Source organism: Amia ocellicauda, chromosome 17 (genome assembly GCF_036373705.1).
Source record: "Amia ocellicauda isolate fAmiCal2 chromosome 17, fAmiCal2.hap1, whole genome shotgun sequence".
NCBI classification, from domain to species: Eukaryota; Metazoa; Chordata; class Actinopteri; order Amiiformes; family Amiidae; genus Amia; species Amia ocellicauda.
In genome coordinates this window covers 19,366,684-19,384,224 of record NC_089866.1, presented here as the reverse complement: position 1 = coordinate 19,384,224, position 17,541 = coordinate 19,366,684, and the positions used below count along the sequence as shown (strand labels likewise).

Genomic DNA, 17,541 nt, shown 5'->3' with positions numbered 1-17,541 from the left:
AGCATGGTGGTGGCAGCATCATGCTGTGTGGATGTTTTTCAGCGGCAGGAACTGGGAGACTAGTCAGGATCGAGGGAAAGATTAATGCAGCAATGTACAGAGACATCCTTGATGAAAACCTGCTCCAGAGCGCTCTGGACCTCAGACTGGGGCGAAGGTTCATCTTCCAACAGGACAACAACCCTAAGCACACAGCCAAGATAACAAAGGAGTGGCTACAGGACAACTCTGTGAATGTCCTTGAGTGGCCCAGCCAGAGCCCAGACTTGAACCCGATTGAACATCTCTGGAGAGATCTGAAAATGGCTGTGCAACGACGCTCCCCCATCCAACCTGATGGAACTTGAGAGGTCCTGCAAAGAAGAATGGGAGATACTGCCCAAAAATAGGTGTGCCAAGCTTGTAGCATCATACTCAAAAAGACTTGAGGCTGTAATTGGTGCCAAAGGTGCTTCAACAAAGTATTGAGCAAAGGCTGTGAATACTTATATACATGTGCTTTTTTTTTTTTTTTTTTTTTTTTTTAATAAATTTGCAAAGATTTCAAACAAACTTCTTTCACGTTGTCATTATGGGGTATTGTTTGTAGAATTTTGAGGAAAATAATGAAATTCATCCATTTTGGAATAAGGCTGTAACATAACAAAATGTGGAAAAAGTGAAGCGCTGTGAATACTTTCCAGATGCACTGTACATGAACTGTTCTGTACCAGTCTGCACAGCAACACGAACATGTGTAATTGAGAATAAACTGGTTTAAATTGAATGTATTCAGTGATGTATATAATTAGGCAAGAAGTTCTATACTTCAACTAGTTTCTGGATGGTGTCTGAGTCAGAAGTTTTAAGCTTTCTACAAAAATAAAAACCTGATTCCCACCTTGCGTCTAAGATCCCCTCGTACTCCGCCAGTTGCCTCATGAAGCCGGCGTTGGGGCGAGTGATGCTCCTCTTCTGTTTGACGTAGTTGTATGCTTTCTCTAGAGACCAGTCATACTCCTTCATTGCATAGGCGATGACTGTCGACGCAGACCGGCTGACACCCATCTTGCAGTGTACCAGACACTTAGAGTGGTTTTTCCTGCAAATCAAATAGGGGATCAATGATGAGCATCAATACCTTGAAACATTCTTATCGGTTTAAGGCAACTGTATCCATAAGGGGACATTTTTCATATTGGTCTTAAATGCCAGGCCAGATGTATTGTCTGGCACCTCTCAAATGTTGTACAGCAAGAAGAAATCTGTGCACGTACTTAGCTTTTACTATGAAGTTGTAGGTGTCATTCCAGTGCGCCAGTAGGTCTGTGGCTTCTTCATCATAAACCCGTATATTGTGATAGGAAAACATGCCCGGGAAAAAATTATCGATTTCCCTCGTGACGTTTAAGATGTAACCAACACTGAAACGAACCACAGAATATGTTTATAGTTAGGGCATGTAAGTCTGGAATCAGATAAAATGCATACATTACAAATGTGAATATAAACAGGTTCTTTAAGGAAAATTGACATTCTTCCAATTTTCAAAGTGATTTACATGAAAAAAAACTGTTTAAAGACATTATTATACACATAGCAAGGCATGCAGTCAAAATGGATAATCAAAACTAAATACAAACAGAACTGCTGAATCACAGCCAATCCCTTTCTTTGCAGAGAGGAGGTGTGTCAGGATGCAGAGCAGATCCACTCACCCTGAATCCTGCAGTTCTTCTAGGTTGGAGGCATTCCACTCAGAGCCCTGCGACAGAAAACAAGGAACAAAGTTAAGACCAACCTCTCCCATGCCATTGGAGTGCGGGGCAGCTGGCGCACATCCTCTCTCCAGAGCTCTCCTCTCTACCAAGCCACTCCTCTACTCAGGAGACAATAGCTCTTGTCCTCTAGCGTCTCGGCTTCCCTGCATCTGCTCTGGTGCGGAGGCCAGTTCTCATGGAAACAACAGTTTCCATGGAAACTCATCACGGATGCTACCTGCCTTGACAGACTTAGTCTTAACTGATGGTGGTGCGTCTACTAATTCACTTTTAACCATTTGTTCCTGATTCAGTTAAGGAGCACTTAAGAATTCATCTCTTCAGTTGAAAGCCTGTTCAAGAATTGTTGCAGCTCAGAATAAACAAATCTCTTTATATACCCCACTGTAACTTGCAGAAATAATCAGCAATGATGGGAACCAACCTTCCCACATTTAAACAGATTGCACTTGTCTGTTCATAATAAATGTTTTTGTAGGAAAAATAACTGACAAAGTGCAGTTCGTACCAGGTAGAGGTGGTCGAAAATGAGCGTGGCCTTGTCCATCTGTCCGAGGATGAGCAGCATCTCGTTGTCGATGAACTCCTTGTACTCCCTCAGGTTGCGGTTCATGTGCTGCTCCAGCTCGCTACGGATCTGACAGCGGCACACAAAGACACACGTCACAAAATCGCTTCAGTACCGTCAAAGTGAAAGATGCTCAGACATTAGAAGAAACATGAATGAAGATGACCAGAACAAACACGCATGTGAAATAAGCAACAGTTCGGCATTGGTGTCGTTTGTCATCCTCTACGATGCAGGTAATGTAAGGAAGAAGGTTCACTGACAATATGTTGGAAACACCTTGGAGACTCTCTCTAGTAAATACAAGACTTTTACTTTTCTATGTGCAATTACTGGAACTGGAAAGGAGTTACAATCATGCAGGTCAAATCACATAAAACAATTGTGTTTTCATAATTAAAAATACAAACAGGCAATACTGAGTCTACAAAACTTCCTTCTCCATCATTGACAGCAGGTGAAGTGGCAAGGACTGAATACCAGCTTCACCAGCTATTCCAAGATTCACACCCACCTCCTTGGAGGTCACATTCTCCAGATCTTGGAACATCATTATGCTCCTGAGTTTGGTTTTAATAAGGCACTCTGTTCGCTCCCTCTCTGTGGGCCTACGAGGAACAAAAAATAAATAAATGTATTACTAGTTAAACAAGCAGTCTCATAACTAGGGGACAGACATGACAAGCACAAAAGGCAGATGCACACTTCCTCACACTCTACGACAATTAGGAACTAGAGGACACTGCAGTCTCTGTGTCGACATCATCTCTGGGTTCTCCGTCGGAAAATGACATGACAGTCGCTACAGTCCTATCCGATTCGTATGGCACAGCTCCCGCGCGGAGGTCTATCATTAAAGACGCCGGCTGCCTACACTGAAGCGATATGTGCTTACTTATCAACAAACATGGCGGGGGAGTCCGGCCGTGTAGTCTCCAGGTCCTGCATGGCGTTCCACTCGTTGATAGAGCTCTGGTCAGATGCGATGCAGCTCTCATAGTAGCCCATCCAGGTCAGAGCCATTCCTCCTGGGAAGTAGTTGTACCTGCGGGACACCTCACAGGCCTTGTGCAGGATCTGTAGAGCCGACCTGCAAACAGCTCCGAGGGGTTACACTCGACACACTATTCACACCTGCACAATTGGGGTGGTCTTCCCCCAGTCTAGGTGGTGCAGTCCATAAAGGAGGGAGCGATTAGTGGGAGTTGTCCAGTTCAACCACAGCTGTGACACTGATTACCCTGATCACATACAAGTGCCTTCTGAATGAATACAATTATAATAATCATTATTAATAGACTTCCCAAGTGTAAGGGTGAGTGTGCAAGTTCATCATAATGGCCATTTCTTCCAAAACATCTCTTTTAAGCAATAAAAGCAATATTGTTAAATGTCAGATTGTGATTTGAGGTTAAGTTAGTCCAAGGAGCAGTTTCTCCCAGCACTCCTGCACATTGGTCCGTTCTCCACTAGATGGCACAGGGGCTCAGCAATGGTTTCATAACTGTGTGTTTGTTTATTTATTTATTTGTTTGTTTCTTACCTAAGAGCAGGCTGGGCTCACTGTGAGTGAGTGCTTTAAAATGCCCCTTGTCTGGACTAGACTTACATTACACAACCACCCTTTGCTTTTGCTTTCTAATTTCAGACCACCGCTCAGAGCCACAGTTCAGTGTGCTGGAGTAAGACACCTCTACCTACCACATGGCTTGGACAGAGACCGGCTTGAAGATACGAGTCCTTCCTGCTGTATTCACACTGAAGCCTCTGTTACAAGACAAAAACAGACAGAGCATGATTGGTATTGTAGTTTCTCAGCAGTTTTCTCCAGGTTCACCCAGTGCACCCAGGATCACTACAGCTACCACAGCTCCCATCTTCATTACAGGGCAAGTGCAGAGATGCCAGTGCCCAGTAGATGGCAGTGCAGCCCACCCTATGAGGCTCACACGTATGTTTTGCTCTGCACTGGAGAAAATCAATCCAACTTACCCATCTCCATCCAGATGAATCTTGGTATCGCTCCACAATGGCAACACCATGCCAATGGAGCAGCTTTTACTGCAAAATAATCATTAAAAAAGATTTACAAAACAAATCACTTAAACCTGATTAACCACAGCTTAGTGCTTTATTATAAGATTAAAGTTTCACAGCACTTTAATTTAAGAACATTTACCATTTTCATATCATATATAAAAAAGGACTGGATTAAAATGTTTAAATTAAAGTGTATATTATATATATTATATATATATATATATATATATACACACACACAGAGAATCATAAAACAAAAACAACGTTTTTACTCATTACACAATCATACAATATTTTGTATTTCTATTTTCATTTCTCTTGATGGAACAGCAATGCGAGAAACTCTGAGGAGCAGGTGATGCAGGTATGCTGGGGAGGGATGCGGTCTGCGGACCTGTCTTTGTTGATGAAGTCCATGCCCAGTAGGATGTTCTCTTCAGTGTCCTGACGGCCGCTGGTGTAAACCACCACCATGTACCGCACCCGGTCTGACCACACGCTTTCTAAACGCACAGCCTGTGTACAGAGAACACAGCACTGACCTCAGGCACCATGTTTAAAGAACATGCAGGGGTCTCATTTTAGGACAACATGGATCAGATTTGCTAACTTACAAAAAAATGTATCACATCAGCAAAAAAAGAAGAACAACAAAATCTCAGATAATCCTACTAAATTGAGTTGAGACTTTATATTGGCACACAAAACAAAACTCCACTCGGTTGTCAGTACACTATTTCACATTAGTAACACTCTCCTAGATTACAAAGGGTTTGAAATGATGTTCTCACCAGTTTAATTCTGTCCTCTGAACGAAGAAGGTTTATCATCACCTGAAGGTGCTGAGGTAAATCACCTGTGTAAAGAGAAATGAAAATATATGTATGACATACAAATCTCACTAAATACAAATCACAAACTGCTCTTTCTTCCCCTAGTAAGGAATCTGATCTGTCCTTTATGTTCCTGTGCATTTTCACAACAGGAACATATTACCTAGCCGTTAAATATATACAGACAATAGTTATCAGGTTTGAAACACTGGCAAAAATCTGATGAATGCTACCTGTATAGTCTAGTCTTTTGTATCCACAGAAAGAAAGAGACTTGAAGAATAAGAATTGGAAAAGGTCCCTACTAGGGGTTAATGAGAGCCTGTTAACCCACCAGCAAGAAAGTGCTGACGAATGAAGGGGGTGGGTTGGGGGGTGGTAGGCAGTCTAGGCCGACCAACAGACCGGCTTTGTGCTGCAAAGTGTTTATCAAGCAGCAGCTGGACAGTGGCACAGTGTCTCTCTCCTACTGAACAACTGCCTGTGCCCTCTGTTTCAACCAGCCCGCTCTCCCGCACACAAAAGCTTTCAAAGAAGTCCGTTTACAGCCCCGTGGGGAGGGTCGGCCAACCTCTCGCCAGACCGCTATTCACGGGGTCACTGGATCAAGTGGGAACAGAGACCCACGTCCTGCCAAAACTCATTTCCAAAAAACTGTTTGTTTCTGGGGATGTCAAAGCAAGGTCTATCTGTCACTTCACCAGTTGAATTTATGGGGATGACCATCTATCATATGTGCCTAGGATGATAAATACAGACGCAGTCTTTCTATGCTCATCTGGGGAGTAGTAAAGGTAATAAAATGGATGGAAACCACTGCTTTATTCAAAACGCTGGGATTGATACAAAAAAAAAAAAGGAAAAGCCTTTTGAAGCAACTGAGCAAGAACACAAACACTCCATACCTTTGTTCACTGTGGACTTAAGTGCAATTTTACTTCAGGGCCCTTTTAATTGTAGCTAACAGCATCAAAGCAAATTGTTATTGTACTGAGTTTGAAAGGCCTGCATATGCTACTCACTTGCCGTGCAAATTTTTAGGTGCCCAGAGCGATTTAATTTATATTTTTAGCTTCCTGTAGAATTCTGACATGTACGGATTGACAGTCAAACAGGTCCACACAAAACTGGATCACGTGACTTTAGGTATCCTCTCATTGTCGGGTGAACTCCTCTCCCCTCAGGGGCTTGGATAACTCAAGAAAGCCTTAAGAATGTGTAATGTATGTGCTAATTTAGCAAACAAGTATGTGGCAACATGTTAAGCTGGACTCAGTAAGCGTAAAAAAAAAAAAAAAACTCTCTAGCTTAGTTAACTTTGGTTGTCGAACATCAACCAAAGGCAAGTGAGCATTTGAGATCTGTCAATGAAAAAACCTACAAGATTTATCCCTGTGGTGAACAGTTACCACCTACTGCAAATGCTGAGAGAGTTGGTTGATGGCTCTCAAACTTGATATGAGAGATCTCTCCTGTGCATTTCCACAAAGAAACGTCACAGTAGAGCAGGAAGGCATCCTGGAAATGGTTCTTTGCATCTTCTATCACAGGGTCCCAGTCTGGTAAGCTCTGTAGCTCTGGACAAGTTACATTTGGGACCATGTGTAAAGCACTCTGAATGTCTAGTAGCTGCCTCAGTTCCTGCCGCAGAGATTAAATTACTGTTTGCTATCCAAGGAAGCACTGACTATCGTGGAAAAGACACGATTCAAAGGGGTGAAATACATCTTAATGTCCACCTAGTCTTTGCGCTTCTAGGTCTGCTGTAAATTAAGGCTTATATTTAACCCCACACAAATGCGGAATCATTTACAGACCTCTGAAAAGGACGGTTGGTAAATGTAACTATAACCACGTGGAGCTGAACACAGACTGGGTAGGTCTGGGCTGAACTGGGGTAAATGTCTGCTGCAGATCCCAAGACGACGTTCTATCTCTGAGGACATCGTCAACCCAAAATTGTCAACCAAATTTTGCAGGCATACCCTTCCTGGCACTGAAGCTTAGTGGTCAGCTTCTCTGTCTGCCTCTAACCAGAGAAAAAAGGAGGATTGTCTTTTGCCTATAAATCTTTGCTACTGCTGAACAACTCTGCAAGAATTTGAAATGGCTAGGGCATACGAGGTGGGCATATTACTGGTTAATTTCGAGAAGGGGCAGATAAAGTCAAACAACAATATGTGCTCTGTGTTGAAGCACAGGACGTTCCAGGAATTTATAAGATAAAAAAAAAAAAGGGCCCACTCAGTGGAATCTAAAATACTGTGCAGCCTTAACAAATCACTTAAAATCTTTCAGCTTCGTTCCACACATGATCCTCCACTCTGTCTACACCATCACCAACTGCAGTATCAGGGATGGGGTTCAGATGAGACCTTCTGATTAGCTACATATTTCACACACAAAAAAAAAAACCCTGAGCCACCAGTTGGTTGAATGAGGGCCCCTCCACAGATCGGGTCCAGATTACCCAACCACATATTGTCAGCCTGTACCTATCCCCACCTCTGAACATACTTTCACAATGCAAAACTGAAAGTAAATTGTCTCATGACATCTACTTTAAAAATCATCTTCTTAATCCCTTTTGCGTCTGGAACAACGATATCGATGTCTACCACTTACATCAGTGCTGAGCACTTAGTGTGGTTCTGTGCCTGGCATGGTGCGCTGTGAAGTGTTACAGATGAGAAAAATGCACAGTCCTCAGCGCTGACTATTCTGCAGTTGTGCTGTGATGGTGAAGTAGGCATATTGGAAGGAATCATAACGATTCTGTCACGGGCTATAGAGTCACTTCAGAGTTACCCCACACAGACATAGACAAACACACACACGTGAATGTAAGCTAAATAATTTAACAAACAAACACTATTGTATTCCATTGATTGATACCTAAAGTACTTGCATTCATAATTCACTGGGTAAACGATATAAATTCACAGGTGTGATTCTCCTCTCTCCTGCTCCACCCCCCTGGTTTAGCTGTTGTTTAATGACTACAAAACGTGATGTTAAAGCGAAAATAATGACACAAATCTGTAGCCAGAAAAGGCTAGAGGACACTTTGTCAAATGGTAAAAGCCCCAAACACAGCCACTCACCTGCATTTTTGTGATGGGGGTGCACCTTCTGACACTGTGGACTGCTTCCCTGCTGCAGAAAGAGAGCCGCTCCCTTCACCATGAAGAAGCTCTCACTCAGGCTGAAAGACAACAGAAAGGCCCAGTCACTCTCTCATAACATACTTCTGATTCAAGACACACCACAACAATGATTTATTTTTCATTTAAATTCCATCAACTTGACCAAAAAAATTAAAATAAATAACCGTTTGACCTCACAGACTGAAACGTCAATACAGGCCCCAAGTGCTGGGTTATTCCACAGTTAATTCACAGATCTTAGCGGTGGGATCTTTTAGCCAGCTAATTGAATGTAGAGACTTATCAGTAATCTCCTGTAGTCTGCTGGTAAAAACAAGGTGCCACAAGCTTAGTGGTGCTATGAATCACTCTTTGATATTCACCACAGTAACAAGCTACTGTATTGTGTTCAGCATTGGTTTTGCTTGCCCAGCAATTTCTACTTGAAACAACTTGCAACCTGCTTTTAGTAACACAGTCTATGTCCCCCCCACCACCCCATCTTAAAAAATACCAACACATAAAAAAGGGGTGTTCTAAATAATTCAGTGCTGATTTTTCAAATACAGCAGCAGCTCCTTGATTAATGCAAAATATTTGTTACAGCAGCTGCCTAATAAAAACCTGATTACACAGTTGTTCTATTCATGATCAGCCAATGAGATTATATACCAGTGATTGTGTGAAAACACAAAGTACACACATTGGTCTGGTAATTCTTAATATTGTCACCCTTTTGTTACATGTGGAAGGAGTCTGCTGGTCTCTGTTCTTCCCCCGATGGATAGTAAATCACTTTTTCAAGGCAAGGCAAGTGAAGAAAAACGGCAAGTGGGATAAATATATGAATAAAACAACATTTTGTTACACTTTGTTTAATGCTTTTCAAACAGTTTACTTGAGTCAAAGATGTCATTTAGTTTCAGGAAAACAACTTGTATTGTGTTCTCAGACAGCTCGGAAACACAACCTGCAGGGGGGATGTAATCACATCACCCCTGAGAAACCCTACACTCGGTCAGATTCATCACTCAGACCCCATTGTTCGCAGCTCTGCTGAGATCAGTGGACTTCCTTCATTCAGGACTAAAGGAGCGAAGTGCAAAACAAAATTTGAACTGAGGGGCAAAAAAAAGCCCCACTATCTGCTGTCAAACTGCCGTTAACGACCAAGGCAAAGCACAACACTGAAAGGACAGTATGTATGTTTGTATGATTTTCTTCTTCTAAACCTGAGATACATCAGGATGCAGACATTCAATACTATAATGGCTTGTTACATTTTATTATTGAAACACTCAATTTGGAATATGTAAACATGTCAAAATGACCCAATTGTTTGTTAGTTTAAATTCAAATAAAATTCACACATCATTCTCTTGCATTTAATGTAGGCCTGGACTAAATTACACAGTCCCACTGAGCACATAGACCATATCATTTTAAAAGATGAAGTATAAATTAAATGTCAATCTATAATTATAACCTGCTCTTGTGTACACACAATTACAATGCACGCTGGGTAATCTTTCTTTTAAAACAACAATGGCATACAAATATTGTACACATGCAGACAATCCATTTAACAAAGACTGTTCTTTGGGCAGCTTAACTGGCAAACTGGCTGGCAAACAAGTAACTCCATTATCTGACAGTCTCCGCAAACATACGCGTCTAAATATAGCTCTGCCGATTTAGAGTATCAAGGAAAAACAATAGAGGCTTCAAAGAAACATTCCACATCCCTTGATAATCACTATTATTAACAATTCCCCCACTACCCTAAATGGACTTTGCCACACTGTTTGAGACAAGCTGGGTAAGACTAGTTTCAATATTTACATTAATACATCACCTAGATAAAGAAAGAGTGTGTATAATTACTCGGCATTGGGCTTTTGATTAATTAAATTGATAAAAATACAAATATTTATTCCTGTTCATGGAGACTCAACATTCCTCTACTTTAAATCCTTTATACATTAATGTGGAGGTCTGCGAGACACACATCAGTTAACATATCAATTTAACCCAGTGTTTTACGGTATCCTTGATACAGAAATAGTATACAGGCTGTTGATGATTTAAATCAGTTTAAATCAGAACTACTGTAACTAATATTCCCCCATAAATGCTCTCTCCTTAAAGGTAAAAGGTATGTAACTTAACTCCAAAAGGAGGATCATCAAGTGGAAAGTTAAAATACTTTATCAGCAGCCCTGATCTTTCACATATTTGTTTTGTATAACAAGGATTTGCATTAACCAGGTTCAATTAAATTAGCTTTTTTAATTAAGAATATTGAATTCACTGACATTCAAGTTACTAGAATAAAATCCAGTTTCTGCTCTACAAAAGAACTTGATACGAATTATATGAACATGTACTGATGGTGAATATAGCCCTTTTATAGTTTAGATATACACACATGCTGCATATACTTAAGGAAAACCTAAGAGCTATACAGTAGGAAATCCTTGCTGTATGATCTGTGACTTACATTCGGCAGATCTCTTTCTGAGTCAGGACAGCATTCTCCACAAAATAGGGCAGCATCTTGAGCACGGCTTCTTGTGAGGATTCCACTACCAGATGCATCCTGTTTTTTTTCCCGGCCAATCTTTCTTTATAAACCACAGAAGAAAAGGGGTTTTCAAACCCCAGGTGTAGGGGAGCACCAGCTTGCTCTGAACAAGATGACAGTAGCTAGTCTCGGCCCATCCTTCACCCGAGACAAGTCTGTTGTGTCAAATATCCCCTTTGCAGTGAGTGCACAAGGAGCCTGCAGTGCTCACTGTGAATGGCCTAGGGGTACAACTGATCTCAGCAAGCTGATTGAAATTTAGCAATCTGCGGTGTCTCAATAAATGATGCCCTTAGCAAATTACAAATGTTCCAAAGCGCACTTCATTTGAAAAAAAGGCTAAGGCTGTTCAAAAGCAAGTAAGCTTTTAAATGAAGACATGGTTATCCCATAGTACTTAACCAAGCATCTCAACTTTTATCCCTGGAGACCTGTCTCAATAAATCCTAACCGTACAAGCTTAGAGACTTCCGACTCAGTTTCAGTTTGAAAGAAACAAAAGCACCCACTTCTCCGAAGGAAAATCTCTCACCCCTGTCAGCCTCTCTCTGAAGAAACACTTTCCAGAAGTCTAATTCCCACAGACAAAATATATTTTAGTTTGGTTTGTTTGTTCCAACCTGCAGCATCCACTCTAACGCACATAGAAGAAAAAAAAAAAAACACTTGAGGCAGAAATCCAGCCCTTCTCCGGATCCAATTCCTTTAACGCTTTAATTTTCGCAGGAGCTTTTTGACATGCATGTCACCGCATGAGTCACGGACTAAAGCAACGTTGCCAGTAATCACTCAGATGCGATGCTGGAGGCAGGGAGAGCTAACCTGCCCTCTTCAGGAGCTGGCACCACGATACTCCTGTAGCTGAAATCTTATTACCCTGTCAGCGGCTCTGTCTAGTGCTCACTAAAGGATATCACCTTATCTTTCCTTTTAAGACTCGCAACTGCTGTCCCAGAGCACGGTTAAGAATAACAAAGCTGACTAGAACCGAGACAGAAAATAAGCAAATGCAGAAGTGTACAATTTTAAAAAAGAGAGAGACGAGAAAAGAGCAAAGAAAAAAAAAAAAAGGCGGTTTCACAGAGCCCGAGAGTGGAGCTCTGAATTCCGTGCACATACACCCATCTGTCTCTCTCTCATCTCTGTGTAACCTTGCTCGGAGGCTGACCCAAGGACTAGATAGCTCCAAGGACTCGGTGTACAGTGAAGGAAATGAGATGCTGAGGAAGTGAGAGCGCTCAGCAGGCTGTGTCCAATGGGCCGACAGCTGAGAGCACATGTAGCAACACATCTCAGATTAATAGGGAGGACCGAGGGGGGCTCTCTACTACCAAATTCCAGACTCGCAAAGACAGACCAGAGAGATCTGTCGATGTGCATTCCAGCCAAAAGGGGGCCCGTACAGGGGGGGGTCCCTTACAGTGCATTCCTCGAACATCAGGGCAAATATGCAGACACACAAACACATAAATACATTATATATATATATATACACACATTGATTTCATTCTAAGCCTGCTGAATATGTAATGGTAAACTCAATTAGATGTTTCTGAAGAGCTAAAAGGAAGTCAAGGGAAGGAAAATTATTCTTCATAGTATTTATGTACATTTTTTTACTTATCTCTCTTTGTGTTGGTTTGCCCTGGGTATACTCTTGCACATTTGTTTGTGGTTTCATGATTTCCTGACTGGACTATGAATTATGTACACGTATATTCTGTATACTGCATACATACATCCTAGAATTGGCTTCAGAAGCAACTGAACCACTGTTGGGGCACATATGAACACACTTATATTGAGCCAACCTTTAAATCAGCACACACTGGGTCGTAAAGGAAACGGATCATAGGTGGATCGTAAGACTTATTATCAGCTACAGGAAGCAGAATCTTGATTTCAGATGTCTTAAATTAATATTTAAATGTATCCATAACTTCAGTGGATGCCGAAATATTGAATTTAACAACAGTGTGGGCTTAGAGCCGGAGTCCCACAGACTAGTAATTATAACCCACCATCTCAGCGAGTCTAATGCACCGAGGATTAGCAATGGCGTCTCGAGGAGGGAGGTAGGATCCAGAACACCAGGCGTTGAATGGCACCACTAATTCCATGCGAATCCCGCTCGCAAAAAGAGAAAACTGTTTGACTACAAAATGTGTTGGCTGCAGCATCTACGGGAGTCTCAAAATTAATCGCAGACGGTGGATGCAATTTGAACCGGCTTGCGTATGAAATAAAAGGGAAATACTGAAAACTTGATAGAGTTTGGTCAGTAGAAATCTATGCAAGTTTGATTTACTTAATTTATTCAATTTATATAATAGGATGTAAGTAGTGTTTCGCTGGAAAAGGTGGTAATTCTTGAGGAACTGATGCATATGCATAGAAAAAAAAAAAAAAAAATTCAGACAGTTTCATAACTGCCCCAGCGCCTGTCTCTTCTATTCCTTACACTGATGGTGGGATCAGGAATGTTCCTGAGGTTTCAGGCTGAAGGATGATTGAACTAAGGGATTGTGCTGACTGACAGGAAAATAATTACATCACCTTCATCCCACGACAGAGGTGTATGGAGCAACATAGCTCAGCTCCACTGGGACTTCACTGACCTTGCTCTGCGGTCTTACTCTGCAGTCTCCAGATCACTGCTGTATTCCACATCTAACACCCACAGCTCAGCCTGGCCCTCATTTATTACAACAGGAGAAACTAGACCCTGTAAAACAGCATCCGCACCTGCGATTTCAATCAGAACAAGTGTTTCCCTAACTGATCGGGTTCTACAAGAGCCAGTCATTTCAAAATTCCTGCATGTTTTCCGTAACAGAGGCGTGCCAGCTTCTGGCCTTGAACAAATAATTAAATCAAGGAGACGACTGCGCCAGTATGCGTTTAAAGCGGAATTAAATCACATTTAAAATAACGGCAACTGGGCTGGGTTGAGAACCGTATTAAGTGCAAAGGAACAGAAAACAAAGAACTCACAGTGATATTCTTTGTTGGCTGCTACTGAAGATTACACCACAGGCTCACTTCACATGAGGTTTGTGTAACTTCTGCACTGTTCCCCCAAAAAGAACATTTTTATTTTCCAGGTGCCAGCTTAATTTACAAACTCAGCAGTGTTTCATTAATGTGCTGTACATGAGACGTCTGTGAGTGTGGCTTAAAGGGCAAGTTCTAACAATCAAGAGACTAGTAAAGAATGTGCTGCAGATGTAATAGAAAAATTGTCATGTGTTGAAAACCCTCACACTCATTGGCCTTAGTTCTGGGAAACTAAAGGAGAAATCTTGAAAAATCGGTCGTAATGACGATAGAACCGATACATGTACGCAAGGTAAGAGTGTTCTTATTTTGTGACAAAAACTGATCAAAATAAAATAAATAAAGCTACCCTGCAGTCAGAAATGTGTGCCAATCACAGGTGAGTAGAGCGCCCCCTGACAGGTGGGGAGTTGGAGTGATTTCTCAGGCCCTGAGTGGGAAAGTTGGCGATTGCCATCAGCCCGGCCCAGTGCCCCATACATGCCTGTGATGCGAGGCCGGTAGATGCCATGCCAGAATAAACATGCCGAGCTTTCCCCTTTCGTACTGCTTCTCATCTACAGTTTTTGAAGGGCAACAGAGGGTCACTGATGACAGTGATGGATAATGCGCAGAACTTTCTATGTGGGTTAGGATATTTTGTGGGGCTGGGATGGTTAAAGACACTCCTTTCTGACAAAATCTGCAAAAAAAAATCTAATCTGCAAAAAAGAAAAGGAAAACAAAAAAGAGGTGGGGAAATTTTACAGTCTCTCATTCGCAGTACTGTGGGGCGTCTAAAGGTTATATAACCAACTGACATCATTGATTTATGATTTTTACTAAGAGCTTTTATTTTACTTTTCCAAATGACTTCAGGATCACCAGTCTAAAGCACTGGGTGAGCTAGCACTGCATTAGTGGCGGTCACAGGTGCAGAGATTTGCACCCATGATCTGAAGGTTATTGGGAGCGTCCTGCACACAGGGAGGTGGCTTTTATTAATGAAGCCCATTAAAAGCCAAAAGATAGATTTCTTTTAAAAGTTTGCTCTTGAATATTGCCCCATTCAGCAATTCCAGTCCATATAAACAGAACACCAATACATTCACTGTGATGTTGAGTTTATGTTCCCTTCCTAACTTTTCACTACATTAGTCTGAGCTCCTTCAAGAAAATAATGAGCTCCACCGGGAATGAGATTTATTGGCTTTCTTTACTTCCAGATTTACCAAATATAAAAATACAAAAAACAAAAACAAAGAGTCCCTTCAGAACGAGTATTGTTCTTAAAACAGTACATTTGAAAAAATAATGAATATTTCAGTTGGAAATGCAAATACAGTTCAGATAACTTAAAAATCTGCATTGTGGGTAATTCACATCTGATATTCTAACCTGCATTTTCAGCTCTTGGAGAACTGGGTCAAAGTTTGAACTTCTTGGAGCTTTGAAACAGATTCAGGGGAAGTTTCACCCTATGTATGCCGCAGTGCCTCTCTCTCTGTTCCTATGGGTAATAATAAATCTTGTGAGCCAGACCTCTGTAATATCCTACAACACACTCAGCTGAGGGGCAGTGAGAAGCCAGAGCTATTTATATCAGCATCTCAGGCCAACAACGTCCCTCCTCTGAGGTCAAGACTCGGCTGCGTCCCCATCTCTTTCCCATTGTGCTCAGCACGCTAAGACAGGAAACAGCTTCTCCTGCCAGGGTGTGATTCAGCATCCTGTTTTCAACAAGAACAAAAGTCAGCAACTTCTACGGGAAAAAAAAAAAAAGAGAAAAAAAAAATCTCCCCACCCCCATGTGAGTTTGATTCACAGACAATCGACAATGGAGAGGGGCTCATAAAGCCTGCCACTGGTGCGTTTGCAGTCCATTTCAACCAATCAGCGTGCTAAAGCAACCTCCACACATTCCCAGCAACTCTGTCAATATGCAAAACACAAACTCAATATCCGACTGGTGAAGTCTGCTGTGCACTGGGATCCGGTCCAGAATACAAAATCTGGACAATATGGAAAATCACACTATCGCCGTTTGATTTTCTGTCTGTATGTCTTGCATTGCAGATCCCAGGTGAGTTACAGAGGTGTGGGAGAAGGCCCTGCTTAAAGCTTCTTTGCATGCTTTGTGTCGGCTTTTCTTAAATCAGGTGAAGTGAGGGAACGTGTTCTGTTCTGAAGACTTGCAAGCCCAGCATTCCCGAAATATAACCAGCTGTGAACCCATGGAGTACTTTATCTGTCCTGACCATTCCCGCTGAACATACATCTAAATGACTGTTCTAATCTTGATAACGCATTCTGAATGGAAGGCCTCATTCAAACATTTATGGCTAAAAGTTGTTGTTTCCATCCAAAGATCCAGCTGACAAATCTCAATGCCTGTAAAATGAAAAAGGCACAGACTCTATCCTCCTTAATGCACAGCAAAACATTGGGGCTTAAAAGAAACATGACATTTAACCCTTTAAAGATCACTTTATTATTAAAAAGAGAGATCAGAAATAGGAAAACCTAGGTGTCAATTTCCCATCAAACCCTGCAATGGTCACAGTTAGATGCTAAAATCATGTCACTGAGTATTGACTCATCAAGGCTGCGTCTACACATGGTTTCACAGCAGTTCAGTGTAGTAAAGAAGGAAGTTGAAAAAGTCAAACTGGATCTTTTCAGCTTCCAAAAAGCACAACACCTCCCTTGATACAGAGCCTAGATTCCAAAGCATAACAACAGAGATCCAGGTCTCTGTAGAAGTCTCCTGGGTTTTAAGTTCTAGTTTAAGTTTCCTTTTTTCCCTTCAACAATTTGGTCTAAAAATTTAAGTAGCACACAATGTCTTCACCGAGTATTTTTTCCTCAGGGTTTAATTAGGTTAATATATTTTTCTTCTGCCCATTTTACGTCAGGTTTCAGATTCCTGTCTATTTCACAAGCAGCAACTTGACTTCATCAAACCCTCTGGTCTCCATGTTCGCAGTTGCCAAGGAAACGAAATTACCAACTAAGGCTAACTGATAGACAGAGGCCATCAACAAGACGACTACCTCTCTTACACCTACAGCATTACAGCTCATTGCACATCATTACAAGAAAAACTTATCTGGAATAAATCTGAATAGTCATCCCTTGACACTTGGAATATATAATAAATGAATGGTCCAAAAGTAGAAAAGAGCTTAACTATAGAGAACTTGCTTTTACCCCCGACCGGGGTTTGTTGACAGTAATGGAAATGACCTGTCAAAGCAAAAAGGTGGAAATTGTGTTCTATACTGGTTTCTTTATTTGAAAGTACGTGAGATGTTAAAGTCAGTATTATATATATTAAATAAATACTTTCTAAACTTACCTCTGGTTTAATCTGCGGTCATCATCACTTCCAAAATCCTGCAAAAAAAAAAAGTTTATATTTATATAGCAGCAGCATGAGAGAACAGAACTGGGCAATGCAAGCTTGTTCTAACACCAAACATTAGGTCTAATTCAGCAGGAAAACAGGCAACTGCTGCGTAATATACAGCAAACAACTCATTGTAGAATTTCAATACATGTTAATGGGATTTTA

The 17,541-nt window shown here is 41.4% G+C and overlaps 1 protein-coding gene across 1 annotated transcript in view; it reads right to left on the bottom strand.

Annotated features, from left to right (window-relative positions):
- Nucleotides 1–17,541, bottom strand: part of LOC136713049 (protein phosphatase Slingshot homolog 1) — a 33,784-nt gene that overhangs the window by 8,620 nt on the left and 7,623 nt on the right. The window contains exons 2-13 of the mRNA XM_066689943.1: nucleotides 17,326–17,363; nucleotides 8,306–8,406; nucleotides 5,160–5,224; nucleotides 4,763–4,884; nucleotides 4,321–4,389; nucleotides 4,030–4,095; nucleotides 3,224–3,418; nucleotides 2,843–2,936; nucleotides 2,269–2,397; nucleotides 1,698–1,744; nucleotides 1,257–1,403; nucleotides 881–1,081 (exon numbers count right to left, since the gene is read on the bottom strand). Of these exons, the coding sequence (XP_066546040.1) occupies nucleotides 881–1,081; nucleotides 1,257–1,403; nucleotides 1,698–1,744; nucleotides 2,269–2,397; nucleotides 2,843–2,936; nucleotides 3,224–3,418; nucleotides 4,030–4,095; nucleotides 4,321–4,389; nucleotides 4,763–4,884; nucleotides 5,160–5,224; nucleotides 8,306–8,406; nucleotides 17,326–17,363 (1,274 nt within the window). The remainder of the gene's footprint in view (nucleotides 1–880; nucleotides 1,082–1,256; nucleotides 1,404–1,697; nucleotides 1,745–2,268; nucleotides 2,398–2,842; nucleotides 2,937–3,223; nucleotides 3,419–4,029; nucleotides 4,096–4,320; nucleotides 4,390–4,762; nucleotides 4,885–5,159; nucleotides 5,225–8,305; nucleotides 8,407–17,325; nucleotides 17,364–17,541) is intronic.